The 22,922-nt window shown below is 32.6% G+C and overlaps 1 protein-coding gene across 1 annotated transcript in view; it reads right to left on the reverse strand.

Moving 5' to 3' along the window:
* Positions 1-15,513, reverse strand: part of LOC107847566 (syndetin) — a 28,801-nt gene extending 13,288 nt beyond the window's left edge. The window contains exons 1-9 of the mRNA XM_016691903.2: positions 15,018-15,513; positions 9,964-10,131; positions 9,319-9,393; positions 8,105-8,183; positions 3,105-3,169; positions 2,807-2,896; positions 1,090-1,179; positions 833-919; positions 605-688 (exon numbers count right to left, since the gene is read on the reverse strand). Coding sequence (XP_016547389.1) covers positions 605-688; positions 833-919; positions 1,090-1,179; positions 2,807-2,896; positions 3,105-3,169; positions 8,105-8,183; positions 9,319-9,393; positions 9,964-10,131; positions 15,018-15,299 — 1,020 coding nt within the window. The 5' untranslated portion in view covers positions 15,300-15,513. The remainder of the gene's footprint in view (positions 1-604; positions 689-832; positions 920-1,089; positions 1,180-2,806; positions 2,897-3,104; positions 3,170-8,104; positions 8,184-9,318; positions 9,394-9,963; positions 10,132-15,017) is intronic.
* Positions 15,514-22,922: the final 7,409 nt, after the last annotated feature.

A 22,922-nucleotide genomic window follows, 5' to 3' on the forward strand; every position in this document is an offset into this window, starting at 1 on the left:
CCTTCTTAAAGGACCTTTTTTTTGAAATGAAGAAAGGCATCTTTTTCATTTGATTGTTTTGTCCCGAGATTGTTATCACATGGAATGTGATGTAAAAATAATACCACAATTGTGGTATAAAATAACCCTGGGTTTCTTATGGCGGGATCAAAATTCATAACAAAACATGAGATGAAATAATCCCATATTTTATCTCCGGATTATTATCCTCATCCCTTCTACCAAATGGCTCATTAAGGTAGTGCATATTCCACCTAGAATCAAAGTGTGTTGAGTGAGTGGGCAAGTGAGTGAGTGAGTGAGAGAAAGAGAGAGAGAGACAGAGAGAGAGAGAGAGAACTTCTACAGAAATTTCAAGACATTAGCCAACTTTAGTAATTCACGGAATCAAAAAGACCAGTTAATTCTTTGTGCTTTTACAGAGCAGAACGAAGGGGGAAAAGAAGTAATGAAGAATGAGAGAAAAGCATATACAGAAAAGATTTTGAATACAGAAAGTTGTCTCTCCTCATCCTCTCTCCACTTACCGATCGGTACCCTGGATGGAAAATAAATATAATGATATTTTACCAATTTATAAAGTGAAGAAGGCTGATTCACTCACAGTTAAATAATTCTCCTCTTTGAAATCCTGGCACACTCCTAATAGAAGGGAATCCAGCTTTTGAAGAGTCTTCCCTAACCAAACCTACAAAAATTTTGAGAATATCAAAGATCATGATCAAGTTGTTCACATATCCAAAAGGTCTAAAACCACCACAAGAAAAGATGACAAAAGAAACAACAAGGGAGAGGAAGGGAGAAAACTAGGTGATTAAGTGTAAAAAGTTACCTCAACACCACGGCTCATCTCTTGTGCAGCCAAAAGCTCCGAAAGTGTGTCCAAAAGTTGTAAATATTCTGATAGTACTTGAAATGCCTGCAAATTCATTGTTTGAGCATTATGAAAAGGCATGCATGCTAGGTTCATATAGCAAAAACGACAAGCCATAAGAAGGAACAATATCACTAGGGAGAAGAGAAAGAAAAAGGGGGGAGGATGCGCAAGATGTCAAGCTACCCTAAGTAATATCAGAAGTTGAATGGAACCTTTGAGAATCTTCCTTCCTCAACAAGAGTTTCAAGTGTTGATTGCATGTCTAGTGCATGGCACAGTTCAGTCAGGACAGGAAGCACATTCTGCAAAGAGAAACAATTCCTAAAAAGTTCAAATACACACTGAAAAAAGAAGGGAATTCTAGACGACATAGGGAAAGCAAGGGGTACATCACACAGAGGGATGAATAAGAACACCCCTACCTAAAAATAAGAAAACAAGGAGTGTATATATATAAAAAATATTTTGTATATGTACACACATATATATAGAAATCTCATAATGATCAGTACAAAATATTTATTCAAAGCAATAAAATTGTAAGTGTGCATCTTATATTAATATATATATTCGGAAAAAAACAAGAAAGTGTGCATTTTGAAATGTTTCTCGTTTCTAATGTGAACTTGGGGAATTGGAATAAGGGAATAAAAATTTGGAAACTTTGAAAAGAGATTTACTGCTTTTATTATGTTACCGTACAACAAATAGAAGTTTTTTTAGTTAAAAAGTTATTGCATTCTTAATGAGGAAATAATGAGGTTTTTTTAATTAATTTAAAGGTAAAAATTCTCAAAAGAAGGGGTTCTTTAACTATCCAGAACACTGAATAAAAGGAAATACTGAAGTTTGTAAAAGTTAATTATAATGACAATTTTATTCAACATATTGTAATAATGAAGGGTAAAAAAACAAAATTCCATGTAAAAGCATCGTGCTTTCTCCCTCCGTTTCAATTTGTTTGGCCTATTTAGTTTAAGAAAGTAAAGAAGACTTCTGAATCTTGTGATCTTAGATTAAAGCTATGTCAAATGCACCAAAATGCCCTTTATTCTTGTGGTCTTAAAGATATCATGTGGAAAATTGAAATTAAGGAGTTGCTAAAAAGGGAAAGAGTCATTCTTTTTAAAACAAACTAAAAAAGGAAAGTAGGCCAAAGCCCCAAACAAATTGAAACGGAGGGAGTATTATAGATATGTACATATGTACATTTGTAATGTATACACATATCCTAAGTTGCTCGGACTCTTAAAAAATGTCGACGGGTTCGTGTCGGATCCTCCAAAAGTAGTGTATTTTTGAAGGATCTGACACAGGTGCGGCAACATTTTTGGAGAGTCCGAGCAACTTAGCACATATCTATAGTGTGTGTGTACTACAATCAACTGGTGCAAGAAAATTAAGTGCTTTTTCTCCTTGACATGTGTGCCCACAACTTGGCCAGTCAGCAAGTTTCAACATTAGATTGCAATGCATATCACCACTGTACCGACGCTCTAAATTTGCCTCAAGAAAATGGAGAGGAACTCATGGAGAATTTCAGAAAGTTTGTCCTTCAGCAGGAAACATATAAAATAGCAAGATTTGCCTTCAACAACAATGTATCTAGTGTAATCCCACAAATGGGGTCCAGAAGATTTGCCTTCAAGGATGCAAGAAGTTACCAGATTGCACAATTTATATAAATCAAGCTTTAAGATGTGAAATACTTTTATGAAACATTTCCAGGAGAAATGTGAAATTCTAACCATCAATGAGAAATGACATGGAAACCCATTGCTGAATAAGGAACAAAAGTATGGGCTTAGTTGGACACAATTCTATTAGTTCCTACCAAAGGAAATATATATCTTTGCTTAAGGAAAAAAGGGGAGGTAAGGGGGAGCAATAGTATTGCACTATTCTGTGGAGTTAAGCATGGGAAAGTACCAATAACGCTTGTTTTCTTTTAGAATTGTTGGAGACAATGAGATCCCTTGACACCTCATTCCTTGAAGAGGTTAAATGCCGCCGACCGTTCTGCGAAACTCAAAAGAATGAAGTTTGGTAAACTGAGATGAAGCTGCTTCTAACCAAACTGTTACAGAAACTATAAGAATCAACTCGTAGTATCTTGATACAAAGTAAAATGTAAAATGTGATCTACCAATGAAAGAGGTTGGAACAATTAGGAACCTTCTCAGTAAAACAACAAAGAAGTTCAAATGCAACACCATCAACGGCTTACCATGCAAATGACATTCGCAACCTTCAAGTCTCTTTCTAGTTGTCTTACAAGATCCATTCCCTTCACTGCCAATGTAACAAGAAATTCCAAAATCAGAAGGAAAAAGTCCGTGTTAACTAAATAATTATAACCAAAGTACTATTCATTTCCTATTTAGAGGCCGTTTGGTGGGATGCATTAGAAAAACAATGCATACATTAGTTTGGAGTATGCTAATACCTTATCTGGTAAACTGTTTTTTTGAAACAGGTAACATCATCTTGTGTGGTATGCTTTCTTAACCTATGTATAACTAACACTATTTTGTATTTTGCCATGCATAACTAATGAATGGCAAACTATGGTATTAGCAATGCAAGGATTTTTAGTGCATGCGTTAGCATGGTCAAAGACGCAATTGTCCCTCAAAACTTTTTCCACGTCCTTTCTACTGTATTTGTGGCGGGTATTATTAAATAATTTATTTTAGCAATTATGCAATACATGTTATTTTTAATACATCAAACCAAACAATGCATAATAAATAATCTAAACATAACTAATGTCAGCATAAGTGCATAACTAAACAAGCAATACTAGTGTCAGCATTACTAATCCTATTCAGTATTATTCTTATACATCCTACCAAACAACCCCTTAGGGACATCCAAAAATGTTTTAACACCAAATACATTAATAATGTTATTTTGTAGAATTTTCACAAGTTTAGCGATTCTATAAGCCCCCCGGAATATTTGGTTCAAGCGCGGGATGTCATAAGCGCTCATCAAGATTGCGTATCGTGTTGGATACACAATTTTGATTTTTGAGTGAAGAAGGGTAGAGAGAACGTGTGCATTATCCACCAAGTTTCAAAGCTATAAAACAGAAAACTTCTCGTTTATTGGAAAAAATTAGCAATTAAATGAATTTGAGCTAATAAATAAAAATTTTGACATGAATCTTTCCTGAGAAGACTTACATTTAGTTATTATTTTAATAGTTTTTCTCTTCTACTTTTTTTCTTCTTCTACTTATACAATATACAAGTTAATTAGATACAAGTAATGGATACTAGGTAACTTCTACCTATAAATGTGCGGTCTTACAGGACCTGCGCACCCAATAATTTTGTTAGTTCCCCTTTTTTTTTTGGAAATGGAAACATGGTGACGCGAAACCACACCAGTAAGATTGGAGGTAGAAGTTGTTTTCTACTTGAGCTACCCGCTCTAATCCTTCTTTTGTTTTGTCTTTCGCAGGACGAACATAGTTCTTTTTTTTAAAATTACTTTGAGAAATCCTCCCCATACCTCACTATGTGGGAATACACTGGGTTTGTTGTTGTTGTTGTTGTACTTTGAGAAATCCAACTAGGGCTACCATAGGACCAACCGCAGCCATTGTAATTAAGGAATAGTGGGTCCGACCCTCTTCTTTTACCGGTGACCACTATAGTGGCATGTACCTCTCTCCTATCTCACGTCTCTTCCTAACACCGTATTGACAATATGTTCTCCTTCCCCTGACCATTCATGTGGTATTGCAGCTCTTTAAATTTATTATTCCGACAATGTTGTGCCTCTTTTTAATGACCGTTCCGAAAGCAAGGCACCTCTTTTCAGCTATTTTTCTTACAATTTCATCAAGATTCGGCAATCAGAGCTTTTCTAGCAAACACTTTTGAAAATGTTTAGTTTTCTATGTTTTCACTAGGGGTGTACATAGGTCGGGTTGGTTCGGTTTTTCATTAAAATATAATCAAACCAACAATGTCAGTTTTCTAAATCTATAAACCAAATCAAACCAATATACAATCGGTTTTTATATTTCGATTTTAATCGATTTTTTTGGTTTTTTCGGTTTTTTTCTCAGTTTTTTTACAATTATAATGTGATTGAAGAAAAAATTAAATGTTTTCACTAAAAAGATTAAAAAAAAAAACAATGGTCATAGAGTAGTTCCAATTAAAATTAAGTTGGCAAATTACTAAGACGTTTAAACTACTATCTCTCAAAGTAATATTATGTGGATACTCAGTGGTTCAATTTGTAAGTCACTAGCCACAATAGCTTGTCTGAAAGTTTCCTTCACATAAAATGTGAGCATAAAGAAGAATGAAGAATTGGAGACAACTTATTAAAAATTTAACTCCATAAAATAATTAATTATAACATAATTCCACAAGAAAAAAGAGAAAGAAGAGAAACAAACCTAAATCAAAACTTGACGAATGACGAGAATGAGAAAAGTAAGATGAAAGTAAGATGAGGAAATAATGAGAACTCTCTGAAAACTTGGAAAGTAAAATGTAAAGTGAAGCAATTGAAGAGTTATAGGTTTTTATATTACTATTGAATTTTGTATTAATCTGTTACTAATGGATAAATATTAGGGAAAAGGACAGTAATAGCACCTAAAACTAAAATAATATCATAAAAATAGCACTCAAAATTAAATACCCTATAAATAGCCACAAACTAATTTCACTAGCTAACCTTCACTGTCATACGCTTAAACATAATTGAAAATGTCGTTAAAGTAACTTTCTCTATCTTTCTTTCCTTTTCATTCACATTTTCCTAAAATCTCCAAAAATCTGCATTCAATTAGCTTCCTATAATTTTTTCCCATTGTAAATTTGCTCAAAATTGATACAAAATAATGGCTTCAACTTCAGTTTTAGTTTCAATAATGATAAAATACAGAGGTCAGTGGATATCTGATGTTGAATTTAGGTGTATCAATGTGGTATAAAAGAGTATCAACTGAGTATAGGGATTGCATGTGCATGCAAAGAATTCCCTGCATGCAAAGAATTCCCTCTCCCTTTTTTAAAAAGTATATCAATGTAGTATAAAAGTGTATCAATGTGACATAAAAATGTATTAAATGGGTATAAAGACTGTATATGCATCCATAGGTTCCCCTTCTCTTTTTTTTAAAAAAGTGTATCAATATGGTATAAAAGTGTATCAAACTGGTATAAAAAAATATCAATTGGGTTCCCCTTCTCTCTTTAAAAAATATGTATCAATCTGGTATAAAAGAATATCTATTGACATATTCTTTTTTTTTTCTTTACATGCATCAAAACATCTCCGACTCACCGTGATTGAATCAGCCTCTGAGAAAAACATGGACCAAGACATGGCTTTTCTCTTACCTTGAGACCTCATTATTTTATTTTTTTCTTCTTCAAGTTTAAAGAACTATGACATTGCTTCAAGTACAAACCTGTATGTAATGATTCTGTAAAATAATCATCATTAACAACAAATTTGAGGTCAAAATTGACCGCTTTACCGTTAATTTTAACTTTTCTTTATTTCCTATTTTTTGCTTCATGTCCATAGTTTTCAATGCTCCAATGCAAGAAACAACAAATCAATTTTTGATATTGATCATAAAATACAGTAGATTGATCGATGCATAATAGAGGAGAAAAAAAGAAGATTTGAGAAAGTATATTTAGAAAAAAAAAAGTGATTTAAGAGTAACAACTATAAAGAGCATTTAATTTCCTTAATTGTGTAAGGAGAGTGGTTTTGGGCCAAGTGGCTAAAAAAAAAATATATATTGGGCCGACTGACTCCAATTGTCCATATTTTCATAGTGTGGGCCATTTCTTTTTAAAATGGTCAGTTCATGTCCTTTTCCCTAAATATTATAACTAAAGGCCCAAGAATATATATCTATTTTCTGAATATAAAACAGTTACAAAAGTAATTAGAAAGTAGATTATAAGTAATATTTTTTTACGTATAAGAAATTAAAATTATATATGTAATATGTCGGTTCGGTTTAGGTTCGGTTTGATTTTATTTTTGCTAATACCAAACCAAACCAAGAATAATCGATTTTTTTTTTTGAACACCAAACCAAACCATAAGTCGGTTTTTTTCCTCGGTTTGGTTTGATTCATCGGTTCGGTTTGACTTAACGATTCGGTTTGTACACCCCTAGTTTTCACAATAAACAAACTTGTGGATTTCACATTCTCAAAATAAACAAAAGTTATTTTCTCATTTTGAGTTTGATGGAATGTTAAAGTAGCCTTAAGCATTTGTATGAAGTCATTCACGCATCATTCAACTATAAGACGTGAATACTATCTCATTTATTAGGACATATAGCTAATTAGATTAGATGTAGCGATTAGATGGTATGGCAGTCTTTCACTGGGCAAGCGATAAGGGGATGATTCTAACACTAGGCACTTATATAATAAGAGAATCACATACATTAGCTTGTGTTTCATGTGTGTATTTTCAATAAAGATGTAGATCACCTCTTATTGCACTGACAAGGGACTACACAATTGTGGTAGATACGATTAAATTGGTTCGACTTGCAGTGGAAAATATAGATATCAGAAAAGGATATATTTCATCATAGAGCTTTTGGAATAAAGAAGAGAAGACGCAGGGCATGGGATGTTGCGCTCTAGACATAATGTGAGCGTTGTGGAAAGAGAGAAACAGGAGAGCATTTTGGGGAAAGAAAATAACTTCGTACATTTGAAGAATAGTGTTTTATTCTTAGTTCATGGTGTACTAGTAGTCCTTGTAGAAGATGATGTCGTACATAGAATATTATATTTTGATGTAGATCCTCTATTTTTCATCGAAAGTTTTCCAAAGTTAAAAAATTATTTAATTTGTCAAAAGAATATGTGATTTGATATAATTGGGCCTAGAACCATGAATTTACCATGTCTGGAACATTTGTAAGTACTAGAAATTCCCCATCGAAGATGGAATAATCAAAGTTTGTTCCACCATTTCTTCCCCTTTTTCCTATTTTTACACATCTAAACAAGATACTGAGTAATAGAACTACTATTGCACAAAAAAGTTCAAAAAAATTAAAGAAACAAAATCGACATGAAATTATATCTCCAATCAATACTCAGAAAGCATTAACCAAACAAATGTGGATAAAACAGACCAGCAGTAACCTTCAAGCACTTTTAATGGTTCCAGTAGATTGAGGAGGGGAACACCAAAAACAACTCTTACCCATTACTTCATGATGCTCCATAACATGGCGTGACAAGCGTTCAGAAATTCTGTCCAGCTGTGATAATCTAAGAGTGGCCTACAGTTTAATACATAGCAGAATCGATTTTTTTAGTAATGGAACATTCATTTATACAGTTGGTACATATCTCATAAAAGCATTCTGGTAAAAAGTTCAAGCGTTCTTTTATCCATGAGAAGCCAATTATATAATTGATTTCTACTCTTTTTGTATTATGAGTTGCTTTTCTTATGAGGGGGAAATTATTAACAAATTAGGGAAGCTGCAAAATAAATCAATCCAGGAGAGTTTTGGGCTTACGCTCCCTTTCGAAAGGAAAAGAAAAAGAGAGACTTCTAGGCTTATACTCCATACAAAATCCAAATGCACCATAAAGTAGTCAATAAAACACCTCACAAGAGATTTTACCGTTCTTTATACCACCAATTTGTTTGTTAAACCCATTGATTGAATACAGATCTCCAAAAAATTTCCCTAATGATCCAAATGGTCACTATGACAATCCGCTTGCAAAAGAAAATGGCTAAACAACCGCATATGGGACCCGTTATGATTCGTGGACACAACCTACCAAATAAGGATAATTATTCCCCTTTGATGGGTAAGCAAGATATTTGTTTTCCAGCTTCAAATCTCAGTGGATAATAGGCATACCCATCTTCCCTTCTCCACTTAAATACTAGACTTGGCTCACAGCCAAAACTTGAAAATCGGGCCATGCACCTTTCCACATCCAGCGTTGTAACCCCTTTCTTGTTGAACCAGAAGTCTTGGTGGCATGAGGATGGTTATGCCTAAATTTTGGCTCACTCACTAGAATGCATCATTACCCAAGGCATGTGGCATGATTGGCTGGATCACTGGACCTAAAACTGGTATGTATCCATGAGCCTATTGAAACCAACATAGATCAAGCACCACCTTCTTTTGAGTATCAGCCAACAATGAGAGGCGACTGTTTATTCGCCACTAAAATAAACTGATTGGGATACATATATGCACCAGAAGTAAATAAGTTTCAGATTCTTCACAAACCATAAAGCAGATAACAATTCTTATATCATCACAAAATCAAGTACGTTTTGCCAATTGAAATACAGTTGAAACATAACAAAAAACAATCAAACTTGTAGAATAACAAGCACATGGAAAGTCAAATGGTTCTCTCCAAAAGAAAGAATTGAAGTAATACCTGATCTTCCAAGTAAGCTAGTTCACTCTCTTCGGATGGAATATGCTCCAGAATGTGTCCGACGGGATCAAATTCCTATACATAGATATCCCAGGAATTATCACAAAAATTGGAGTGATATGGATTGCTCTGCTAAAGTACAGGAACAACTAAGGGGAAGAAACGAGACAACATGAAGCAATTGGATGAGGCAAAAAATAGCCGGCAACAGGCTGGCAATGGGGGGAACATATCATCTGTACAACATCCACTCTTCCACGCATTATAGCTCCCACTTGCATGAGCCCCCCACCCCACCCCTGTGACAGATGGAGCATATAAACAGTGGGTTCAGCCGAACCCATATTTCAACACGATGTGTGTGTGTGTGTGAGAAAAATCACTAAAGTTTCAAACATTTTGAGCCCAGAATTTCGAAATTGTAATAGGTTGAGGGGTAAAAGCCTAAATGTTGGACCCATCAAATTAAAATACGGCATCCACCTTTATGACCACCCCAAAGGCTAAAGCAATGTCAACCTTTTACCTAGATCTTTATTTCTTCATTTTTTTCTGGGATTGCTTTTATTTGCAGTGATCCACTAGAGAATGTACAGAACAGAAATACATATGGCTACAATATATATTAAAATTCAGAAGGTGAACCTCTTCATAGAATTCTTCCTCCAGTTCCTCGACAACTTGACCAGGAGGTTTGCTCCCATATATTGAGCTCAGTTCCTCTGAGCTTGATGACAGAGTGTATCTCTGATGAGGAGGTATTCCAGCTAGAACACGTGCAAGTGCAGCAGCGGCAGCAACTCGTTCAGGAACCTGCAGGCGATTTCCATGTTGTGAAAAAAAAAAAGAACTGAAGACAGTTCATTGCATAGTCATCAGAAGAACGATAGAAATGGTGAGAGTTAAAAAGATGTTGTAACCTTATAAAAATTTCTACCCTTCCCTCAGAAAGAAAGACTAAATTATGGCATTTTTATTTTCAGCCATATCTACTAAAGGTGCACATAGCGGGCACGCATGCGACACATTTATCGTTCTCTAACGCTTTAACCCCAAAATTTCAAAAGATATAAGAAAACTTTAGTCATAAGATACATACCTTCAAGAGAAGTACATAATAAACATGCCATCCAAATCCAAATATTGTTCTTACGTATATTAACCACTTATCCCAATTCCATGGAGAAGAGAAAAAAGTCTTAGAAAAAATCTATTGTGTTGGGGGGTGGGAATGCTAAAATTAGAAGAATGCATCTGGTAAGGTGGCAAAAAGCCAAAAAAATGATAAATAGGTGGTGTGCTTGAGGTGAGGGATATTAGAAACAGAACGAATGCATACCATATAAATGGTTGTGGAGCCTTCATGATGGGAAACCTGCTTTGTTGAAATCTGGTTTTTCTTTTGATCAGGTATTGTTGTTTGGAAGCATCCGAACCAATACCATGAAATCTGTTATTATCACCAAGTATGGTAAAGACAGTCTTAAAGATCCTACACCTAAGCATTTCCCTTATGGAACTGCTATCTGGAAGCAGATTGTTAATCCGTGGAGGGAGAATTCAAGAATACTATTAAACTGACAGTTGAGGAATGAGGTAAAAGGTCAGATTATGGACACACAGTTGGAGTGAAGATGGACTGTTTAAAGACCTCTTACCAGCCCTGATAGCATTGCTGTGAATAAAAACTGGTTATTGGCTGATTACTAGTCTAATGTTGCTGGTAATATTCACTAATCACTTCGAACTGGGAAATTGCTGAAGCTAGTCCTCTGCATAATTCAGTCGTGGTACTAAATGATTGCAAAGAAGACTCTCAATAGTGGTTCTTTTTTTTTTTGATAAGTAAAGGTATTAAAGACTCTGAATGGTGGTTAATGAAGGGAAGTTTACTGGTAAATCTTGTTATGACTATGACTTAATAAGATGAGTTTGTTGATCATTGGCCTTGGAAAATGCTGTGGAGAACTAATGCCCCACCCAAAGTTGCTTGCGTTGGATGACTTACCTCAGAGAGTGCATGCTTTGCTCAAGACTATCTACTAAGAAGAGGCTTTATATTATCCAACATCTGCTTTTTATGTGAATGTGCTGCAGAAACTGTGAGTATTTATAGCTTCACTGAAATTTTACTTGGCAGCTTTGGTCCTCATCTTTTAATGTTTTGGGGGTCTACTGCAGATACCGCAAAGCTTCAAAAATTTGATTAGTGGTCATGAGGCGAAACAAAACTAGTAAAAGTGAACGGAGGGAGTATGTGGGTTTGGTCAAACACGTGACTTAAAAATTGTGATTAGTTACTCGGTGTGTATGGTGATCTTTAGTTCTCGGTGGGTAATGTTATTTAGGTCTTAGGTAATTTGAGCTGTCTGAATAGTTTGGAACAATGAAATGTATAATGTTGCTTATAAGTAGTACAATTTTGTGGCAGGAAATACCAAATTATTATGTGGGGTTTGCGCAAACAGGTGATCGAACGATTGCCATCAGCTCCTCGGCTCACACAAATGAATGTCCAAGCACACAACAACATATCTAGTGTAATCCTTCAACAAGTAAGGTATGGGGAGGGTAGACTGTACACAGACCTTATCTCTACCTCGTAGAGATAGAGAGGTTGTATCCAATAGACCCTCAGCTCACACAAATGAGTGAATGCGAGTGCTGATGGCTTAAAATCAAAATCCACCTCCGAGACAAAATTAGCAATGAGAATTGTACAATATACACAGTATAATGGGGTCCATCTAGGCTGTTTCCAATAGACACTCAGCTCAAACAAATAAGCGCCCAAGCACATAAAATCCTAAATCACTCTCCAAAACAAAATTAGCAATGAGAGTTGTACAATCTAAATCTAATTTACCTTGGGACAATCAGAAGATGAGTGCCAAGTGCCAACAACAACATACCAGTATAATCCTATATAATCCCACAAAGTGGGGTCACGGAGGGTAGAATATAAGCAGAGGCTATTTCCGATAGACCTTCAGCTCAGCTCACACAAATAAGTGCCTAAAAAAAAAATCCTGAATCTGCCTCCGACACAAAATTAGCATTGAGAGTTGTACAATATAGACAGGATAATGGGGACCACCTAGGCTGTTTCCAACAGACACTCAGCTCAAACAAATGAGTATCATAAAATCTTGAATCCATCTCCACAACAAAATTAGCAAAGACCTTACCCCTACCTCGAACCTCAGCTCAGCTTACACAAATGACTAATGAGTGAGCCCAAGGACGTACATAAAATCCTGAATCCGCCTCCGAGATTCTGTATAATCTCACAAAGCGGGGTCTGGGGCAGCTAGAATGTACACAGACCTTGACTCTACCTCCTTGCCGAGGTAGAGAGGCTCTGTTCCCAATATCCCCTCGGCTCACACAAATGAGTGCTAACAATAACAACAACACACCTAATATAATCCCACAAAATGGGGTATGTCAAGGATAGAGTGTACACATACATTACCCCTACCTCGTACCTCACCTCAGCTCTAACAAATATATATATATATATAATCCCACAAAATGGGGTCTGTCAAGGATAGAGTGTACATAGACTTTATCCCTGTCTCGTACCTCAGATCAACTCACACAAATGAGTACCCAACCACATAAAATAATTAGCGATGAGAATTGTACAATATATCTAGTATTAGAGTGTACACAGACCTTACCCCTACCTCATACAAATAGAGATTATTTCCAATAGCCCATCAGCTCATCTCACACAAATGAGCGCCTAATAACTTAAAAATCCTAAATCTGCCCCCAAAACAAAATCAACAATTCGAATCGTACAATCTAAATCTAATTTATTTACCTTGGAACACTCGGCTCAAACAAATGAGTACCCAAGCACATAAAATCCTCAATTCATCTCCAACAAAAATTAGCAACGAAATTGTACAATATAGATAGCATAATGGGGTCCACCTAGGTTTGTTTCCAATAGACACACAGCTTAAACAAATGAGTACCCAAGCACATAAAATCCTAAATCCGCCTCCAAAACAAAATTAGCAACGAGAATTGTACAATATACACCCCATAATGGGGCCCACCTATGTTGTTTCCAAAAGACCTTCAACTCAGCTCAAATAAATAGCCTAATAACTTAAAATCCTGAATCCGCCTCCAAAACAAAATCAGCAATTCGAATTGTACAATCTAAATCTATGTTATTTACCTTGGAACACTCAACTCAAACAAATGAGTACCCAAGCACATCAAATCATAAATCCGCCTCCACAACAAAATTAGCAATGAGAATTGTACAATATACACTGCATAATGGGGTCCACCTACGTTGTTTTCAATAGACTCACAACTCAGCCCAAATAAATAACCTAATAACTGAAACTCTTGAATCCACCTCCAAAACAAAATTAGCAATTCAAATTGTACAATCTAAATCTATTTATTTACCTCGGGACACTCAGCTCAAACAAATGAGTATCCAAGCACATAAAATCCTAAATCCACCTCCAAAAAAAAATTAGCAACGAGAATTGTACAGTATATACAACATAATGGGGTCCACCTAGTCTGTTTCCAATAGACTCTCAGCACAGCCAGCTCTAATAAGTGCCCAAGCACATAAAATGAATCCGTCTCCAAAACAAAATTAGCAATGAGAATTGCACAATATACACGCATAATGGGGTCCACCTAGGTTGTTTCCAATAGACTCTCAGCTCAAACAAATAAGTGTCTAATAACTTAAAATCAAATCCGCCTCCAAAAAAAAATTAAGCAATTAGAATTGTACAATATACACCGCATAAAGGGGTCCACCTAAGTTGTTCCCAATAGACCCTCGGCTCACACAAATGAGTGCTAGCAACAACAACAACAACATACCCAATATAATCCCACAAAATGGGGTCTACTCTGACAAAAATAGAGTGTACACCGACATTACCCCTACCCCTACCTCGTACCTCAGCTCAGCTCAACTCAAATAAATAGCCTAAATAACTTAAAATCCTGAATTCGCCTCCAAAACAAAATCAGCAATTCAAATTGTACAATCTAAATCTAATTTACCTTAGGACACTCAGCTCACACAAATAAGTGCGTAAAATCCTGAATACATCTCCAAAACAAAACTAGCAAGTCAAATTGTACAATCTAAATCTAATTTATTTATCTCGGGACACTCAGCTCACACAAATGAGTACCCAAGCAAATAAAATCGTAAATCCGTCTCCAAAACAAAATTAGCAATTCAAATTGTACAATCTAAATCTAATTTACTTACCTTGTGACACTCATCTCAAACAAATAAGTGCCTAATAACTTAAAATCCTAAATCCGCCTCCAAAACAAAACTAGCAAGTCAAATTGTACAATCTAAATCTAATTGATTTACCTTGGGACACTTAGCTCACACAAATGAATACCCAAGCAAATAAAATCCTAAATCCGTCTCCAAAACAAAATCAGCAATTCAAATTGTACAATATACACAGCATAAGGGTCCACCTAGGCTGTTTCCAATAGACATTCAGCACAGCTGAGCTCAAATAAACAGCCTAATAACTTAAAATCCTACATCCGCCTCCAAAACAAAATCAGCAATTCAAATTGTACAATCTAAATATAATATACCTTGTGACACTCAGCTCAAACGAATAAATAGATCTGCCTCAGTCAAGTCAAAGTGCACAATCTAAACCTAATTTATTTACCTCGGGACGACGATCATCAGAAGAAGGAAGCAGAAGACCAAGAGACCTAGCCGAACGAACAGAACTCAAAATCTTCTCACCAACTTTAGACAAGTCCATAACGTCTTCGTCGTCGTCGCGTCTACCTTGATTGGAAAACAACAATGAACCCAAAAACAATAACCTAGATAATTCAAATCCACCACTTTCACTTAGGCTTAATTGTTGACCTCCATTGAATAAATATAGTGGAATTAAACCAAATGGTGATGATGATGAATCAGATGACGAATTTGACTGCATTTCAATTTGTAATTTCAAAATTAACCTTCTTCCTTCTCATACTTGTAAGATCTAGATCAACGAAAAAAAAAAACTATACTGTTGGGTATTTTTTTTTTTACAATATGATTGGAAAACTTGTTAGATTGTTTTTAAAAAAAAATTACGTATGCTGTGGAGTGAAGAAAAGTACTGAAACAATTGAGTTGTTAAGTGGGCAGAGGTGTTATCATTTGGCTCAATTTTGCGTTAGAAATACCATTAGTAAATTTATATTAATAATACATATTGTCGCAGATTATTATAAAGAAAATTATTTATTTTTATCTTATATTTGTGATAGTTAATTATATATATAGTTAATTAAATTACAAATTCTTCCTTGTATTTATGTATTTTATTGGATAATAGATTTTTTGTTTCTTTATAATTTTCTTTTATATATTTAAATGAAATAAAGATGAGATAAGAATTTTAAAAAATCATGATCAATGAATACAAATTAAAAGAAAAAATCTTAGTTATTATTTTGTACTTCGTAATTAGTTATGTCAACTATTATTTCATAATTATGTTTTAGTGTTAGTTCTAGTTATCCATAGTTTAAAGAATTTGATATAATAAAAATTAGCATTGCTTCGAGTTTGAAAGTTCTATCTCAGCAAGAAAGATTGCAAGTTTTATTTCACTAAGAAAGGAGCTATAAATAACAAATATTGTTATCCTTCAACCTTTCATTGTTGATTGTTGCTCACGTGAAAAGGACCTCCCTCCCCCGCTCATTTGAGAAGTATAGAAAAGTTAAATAACTTTAAAAAAATACTTTAAAAATTGTGCAATATATTTAGAAGAAAACATGACAATGCCATTAGTAGCTATCTACTTCTCTTTCATCCTCTTCCGTAGTTACAAAGTTGGGTCTATGTATTTTATGCACCACGTTCATGGAACTAATGAAATAAACTACATAAAATTTTAAAAAAGACAAAACGTTCTATGTGACATGAAAGGATATCAAAACAAATGAAGTCTCCCTTTTTAATGAAAGGATATCTAACTTCATGTGCATCAATCCTTATATAAGATGGTGAGAATATACTTAGAAATTAAAGATATAAAATAAAATAAAAAGAAAGAAAGTAAACAAAAGAGAAAAAAGAAATAACACACCATGAGATCCCAAAATTATATGAACATATACTGAAATATAAATAGGCGGACAGATGAATTGTGCACTTAATTATGAGTGATTAATTATATTTAAAAAAAAACTATTTAGGCATACTATATAAATGAGTATTGATACTATGTGGGTGAAACAATGATATAATTAGATTTTATTTCATATAGTAGATAACTCTTTTAGACTATATTTAATTAGTCTTTAGACATGTACATTATACGTGTGTTTCACGTAGTAAATTTTTATAGATTCATAAAAATGATTAAAATTCTATAAAAATATGTGTGCAATGAGAAATGCAATGCAACAACTATAAATAAATCTTTATAAGTATGATAAAAAACACCAAATAAGGGGTGCATTTGAATGTTTAAAATTAATTCATAATTTTAACCAATAAATGTAAATTATGAACTTTATTTAGTTATTAGCAAACCTTCAATAAAGTAAAAAATGACTAATTTGAGCCTAAATGAAAATATAGATTTACTGCAATTAAAAATTTATAAGAACTTAAATTAAATAAGTTTAATGAGAAAAAAATAAAAGAAAATAACACAAAAGGAACCAAAAAAGGATAAAGGGGTCGAGCAGTTAAGAGACTTAGCACACATTGAACTTGTATTAAAAAATTGAAAGAGTAAACAAACCTTTTCATGATAAATAACAATTGTTTCATTACAATTGATATTTATATTGATTATATTTTAAAACTTTATGGCTTTAAATGTAAAAGAAATAAATGTACCAGAAAATATAACCACTTTTGTAGAACCTAAAGGCACATATGACCATTTGAATAGATTAATATTTATAATTTTTCATCCAAATTTATATTAGTTTCAGTAAATACTTTATTTAGTATTTAGTCTAATATGATATGATTACTGTGTATATTTAATTAGTATTTTATAATATTTTAATTTAATGTAGGAGTAAAATAAAAATCCAACTTTACACTTTGAAACTTACATCATCAATCGACAATAAAAGCAAAGAAAACACCATTCTAAATTCAACAATTGAGAAAGAGAAGTAACAAATATAATAGAAAAAAATATAAATAAATGAAAAAACTAAAGAAATCCTAGCTTTGAAGAGTGTCATCTCATCTTCCACTTTCTCTTTAATTGAGCAATGAATGTGGACAAAAATTTATCGATCATTACAGAATTATTCTTTTTGACTTTTTTTCACTATTTTCTTCTTTTCATTATTCACTCTAATTCTCTTGATTTTTTATTTTCATTTTTAATTAAAAACTCAATTTTTACATTTAAAATTTCTAATCGAACATTTTTTCTCTTAAAGATTAAAAAACAAATCTGCCATGCTGTGAGACTTTTGTCAGGTTATTTTGGCAATAGATTCTTTATACAAATGAATTATTTTGACCAAAATAAAATAATATATATATATTCTTTTTGTGTTAATTGACATATTTTCAAGTTAGGTTGTGAGATGTTAGATTTTTTTTTTTAATTGTTGTTACTCGAAGAAAAAGAAATACTAAATTGGGATGCTTAATTATGAAAGTCGAGTGGTATATAGTTTGAATTAAAGAGAATCGAATAAAAAGAAGATCCAAAAATTAAAGAAAAGAGCCAAAAAATAATGAATCATTGGCCAAAAAAACTACGAGCCAATAAGTTCTATGTTATCAACAAAGCAATAAGTTGAAAATATTTTTCGTTGCCCACATAGAGTTAAACTTTGTAATAAAGTCTTGTTCTTGAAGGGTGCATTACTTGCATTTGACTAAATAACTAATTGAAACTATGTATGTATCTATATATCTATCTATCTATGTACACACACACATAGAGAGAGAGATGGAGAGATCATTCAAACTTCTATACTTCGCCATACTAATTAAGTTGATAATATCTCTTGGTGAATCTTCCAAGACATATTCTCTCTTAATGAATCTTCCAAGACCATTGAACTTTCTTCTTTGTCATGATAAACTTGTATCAAATTAAATTAATTCTCTCTTTGATGAATTTATACCAACATCAAACTTGCTTCTTAATCTTGATAAACTTGTGTATGTTTGACTATTATTATACAAGAATAAATTCTAAAGAATATTTAATGATTTTCATCAAAATGATGATTACCATATTATCACATGAAAAAAATGTTAAAAAAAGAAGAAGATAAAAAGTACTATTAAAGAAAAGAAGGAGAAAATGAAAATGAGTGTCCAACAATCCATAGATGAATGGTATTTATAGATTGATTAATCATAAGAACTAAGTAAAATGAAGTTGATAAGACATGCTATTTAAGTGAAGAATACAAATAGATGAAAGTTTTTTTATAACTTATGAATATAATTACATATAGTAAATATGATAGAGTTTTTCTTTAATTAATAAATTAATTAATTAGTGAAAGAATGAAGAAAAAAATTCAAAAAAAGGAGAAAAAAGATAGATGGGAATGGAGGCCTCTAAGACATGCCACATAGTATTGTCTTAGAGTCTCTTTATATATATATATATATATATTGATGATTTTCAATTTATGAACATGCTAAATTGATAATTAAATTAATAAAATGATTATTATTAATTTTTGGTTAATTTCTTCATGGTCCTTCATGATGGAGGCGGAGTTGGTCATTTTGGTAGGGGTCATTTGAATCCTTTTTAACGAAAAAATTGAGTTGTTGAGTGGGGGTAGGAGTGGGGTGGGATTGGACTTTTTTTTTTTTTTAGAAGAAAGGAAAAATGTAGGGGTAGAGGTATTTTATTAGTTTGGCTTAGTTTTATGTATTATTGATTTTCAATTTATGAACGTGCTAAAGGGAAACCTTAGTGTCTTGGCACATCAGCGAATCAACACACTGAAGGTCCATATATGGATACGTATGTGCCACGTAGGCACCAAGGTTACAAAAATTGCGGTTTTGTTTAGTTCAAGGGTAATAGGACCCTCCTAAAGTTTGGGTGTGTCTCAACAATTTCGTATATAGTTCAGGGTGAAAACAGAACATTTTTCCTTAAATTAATAAAATAATTGTTATTAATTTTTGGTTAATTTCTTCAGGTCCTTGATGATATAGGCAGAGTCGGTCCTTTGGCAGGGATCATTTGAACCTTCTTTAACAAAAAAATATATCATTTATATATGATTAAAATTATTTTTTATGCATTTATAGTAGGTATTGAACTTTTTTTTTTGTTAGGTTTTCTTTAAACATCAAACTTCCTGAGTTAAAATTTTGGCTCTATCTCTGCTTGATAATTCAATTTTTGCTCTGTATAAAAAAAATTACTGTAATATATATATAGAGAAACTCTATTGTTGTGTTTTCACAACATGATAGGAAAATTTGTTGGATATTACAGTGATGTGAGTGAAGAAAAGTCTACAAAATTTGAGTTCTTAGTACAAAATGGTGGTGTGGGGTTAGACTTTTTTTATTGATAATTTTGGTGGTGTAGTTGGAATTCTTCCTTACTCTCTCGGTTCATATTTATTTATATTTATTAGTCGTTTGGTTATAAAATATTTTACTTTTTTTTCTAGAAGAATGTATTACTTTAGTAAAACAAAACGAAAATAATATGTGTTTGACCATGAGAATTCTAAATACAGTTTGAAATTGTATTTGGAAATGTGAAAAAAGTAAAACTTATTTTTACTTTTTTCACTCACAAAATTTCAAAAATAATTTTAATTTATATTCATGGTCAAACACAACTTCAACTTTAACTCCAACTCCAACTCTGAAAAATTATGATTTTCATGGTCAAACAACGCCTTATTATTGACTTGACACATACGTTGAGAAATTATAAAATTTTATGGTAATTTCACTATATTAACTTTGAATTGGATATCCCCGCCTCTGGCGAATAGAGCAAACTCTGTGGTCAGTTTCCTACCGCAAAATGCGCTGACCGAGGAATGGAGGATTAGTCTTACGGCTGCCGGCTGTGGGGATACCTTGGAAAACAAAAAAAAAAAACCTTTGAATTGAATAATAAATAATACTACTAGCAAGGGTACAATTGTTTCGAGATAGATTTTTGAATATTAAAAAAAAAACTGTTTAAAATTTTGATTAACTTCAAATTAGTTACTGGATTAACTTCGTATCGAACTTCAAATAGTGGTATCGAACTATTCGAACTTCAAATTAATTAAAAAAAATTGTTTAAAATTTTGATTAACTTCAATGGATCCTGAAATTAGTAACTTCAAATTAGCTGGTCTCAATCATGAGTATCGAACATCATAATAAATTTTGATTAAGAGATCTAGCGAAATAAAATAATTCAAAAACTTCTCTCTAACTTTAGACAATCCATACCATCGTCACCTCCTTGACAAGAGAAAACCAATGAATCCAAAACAAAAACCTAGATAATTCAAACCCTCTTTCATTGCTTAATTGTTTTCATTGAAATAAAATAATTTTCCGAAAAAAAGTGAAATTTTTTTATGGCCAAACGGATCTTTAGTCTCCATCAAATAAGAATTCAATCTGCAATTTTCAAAACAATATTTTTCAATCAGGTAAACTATAATATAACTGTTTTTTGAATGATTTTGATTCTTTAGCGCTCAGGAGAAAAATCTTATAAAACTACTTTTTTTTTATGTAGAGCAAAATGTCTATTTGTCCCTTTATACCTCAAATATTTTTAAACAACTTTTCATGCTTATCCGTCTTTCGACTTCTATCTTTTTCTCATTTTAACTTTTATTTTATTTTTATGTTTGTTTTCTCTTTTTTTTTTTTTTTTTTTAAAAAATTCTCTTAAACTTTGTTTTTTTTTTATCCTTTTCGTCTCGACTTCACTTTTCTTTTTGTATAATTCTTCTTTGACTTTATTTTTTCTCAACCTTCATTTTTCTTTTATCAAATTAGACTTTCGGGTGCTTCAAGGGAGAATGCCCATGAGTTCCTTGTCAGTTGTTAGGAGAGGTTGTATAACTTTGATTTAGTGAAGTTGCATGGAATAGTCTATACCATGTTTCAGTTGGACAAATCAACGAAATAGTGGTAAAGTTACGATCAATATCAACCAACTCACTAATTACAAATATGTCTGAAGGTCAATTCTACAACTTATTCATACAAGCATTATCAATCATATTCATCAATTACAAATATGCCTAAAGACCAATCAATAACTTATTCATACAAGCAATACCAACTATATTTATTAATTACAAGCATGTACAAGCTCAGTGAACAACTTATTTACATAAGCATTATGAATCAAATTGAGTCTAAACTCTCATTCAATATACATAAGTTTATTCACTAATTTGATCCTCTCTTATTCATACTGAGACCACGGAATTCAGTTACTAAATAGTAATTCTTACATTCAAGTCATCTCTAGGTTCAACATACTTTCCATCAGCCAATTTTCGTAACAATTCTTTCCATCATTATAGTATAGTGTAGCATGTCAAGATTCAGGTTAAGATTTGATATACACACAATAGCGAATTCACCCCTTTAAGGTATTTAAGCCAAGTCTTAGATTATAAGTTCATATAATCCTTTTATTATTACTCGCATTCACATATTCACATTGCAATTCACCGAGTAAGTCATGCAAGTACAAAACACCTATCAAGGGTTCCATAAAATAACACATCAATACACAATTAGATCGCTTTCACATAAATTTCATATTTTATTCGCTTTCACATAAATTTCATATTTTATTCATCCCAACATCGTATCTGCAGGCCTAATCATGATTCTCCCATCAAATCTATATTGTATATACGATTAGTGACAACAATCTAGTACTTATAAATCATAACCTACCTCAACTAAAGATCTTGGAACAAGCAAGCCACACCACAAATATTTTTGTCCTTCCTTCATGCCTCAAAATATTCAATCATCTAATAAACAAGCAATTATAAGAATAACTAAACAATTACTCTTCAATAAACATGTTAGAAATTCAAACTCACTAATTTTGTCCTTATTCACGGTCTAAAATATTATTCAATGATCAAGTAACCATTAACTAGTTTTATTATACTCACATTATATACATTAATGGAGTTTTAAAGCCAAGTATTTCGTATCTGTTGAATTCAAAGCCCCCTACCATCAAAAATCATATTTTAGAATAATAAATTCATGTTGGGATGTAGTAATTTACAATCAATAAATGATTTTAGGTGATATTATATTATACATACTCATAGATTTTTTTTTCATAATTTCATAAACGAGGGTTTTAATCCCCAATAATTTCACCCTAATTATCAGTCTAATGATTCTAGGAGAAAAATGAATTAATTAATATTAAAAAGGAATAAAATACCACCTCAATGAATAATTTTCATCCTAACCTTGATAAATTCTCTCCTATAAAGCTTTCAAATGCGGTTTTGAGTTAAAAACTCCAAACCCATCAAAATAAAATACATACACCATTTTTGCATAGCGACCTCACTATGGCGGTCACCAC

This window comes from Capsicum annuum, chromosome 11 (genome assembly GCF_002878395.1).
Source record: "Capsicum annuum cultivar UCD-10X-F1 chromosome 11, UCD10Xv1.1, whole genome shotgun sequence".
Lineage (NCBI taxonomy): Eukaryota > Viridiplantae > Streptophyta > Magnoliopsida > Solanales > Solanaceae > Capsicum > Capsicum annuum.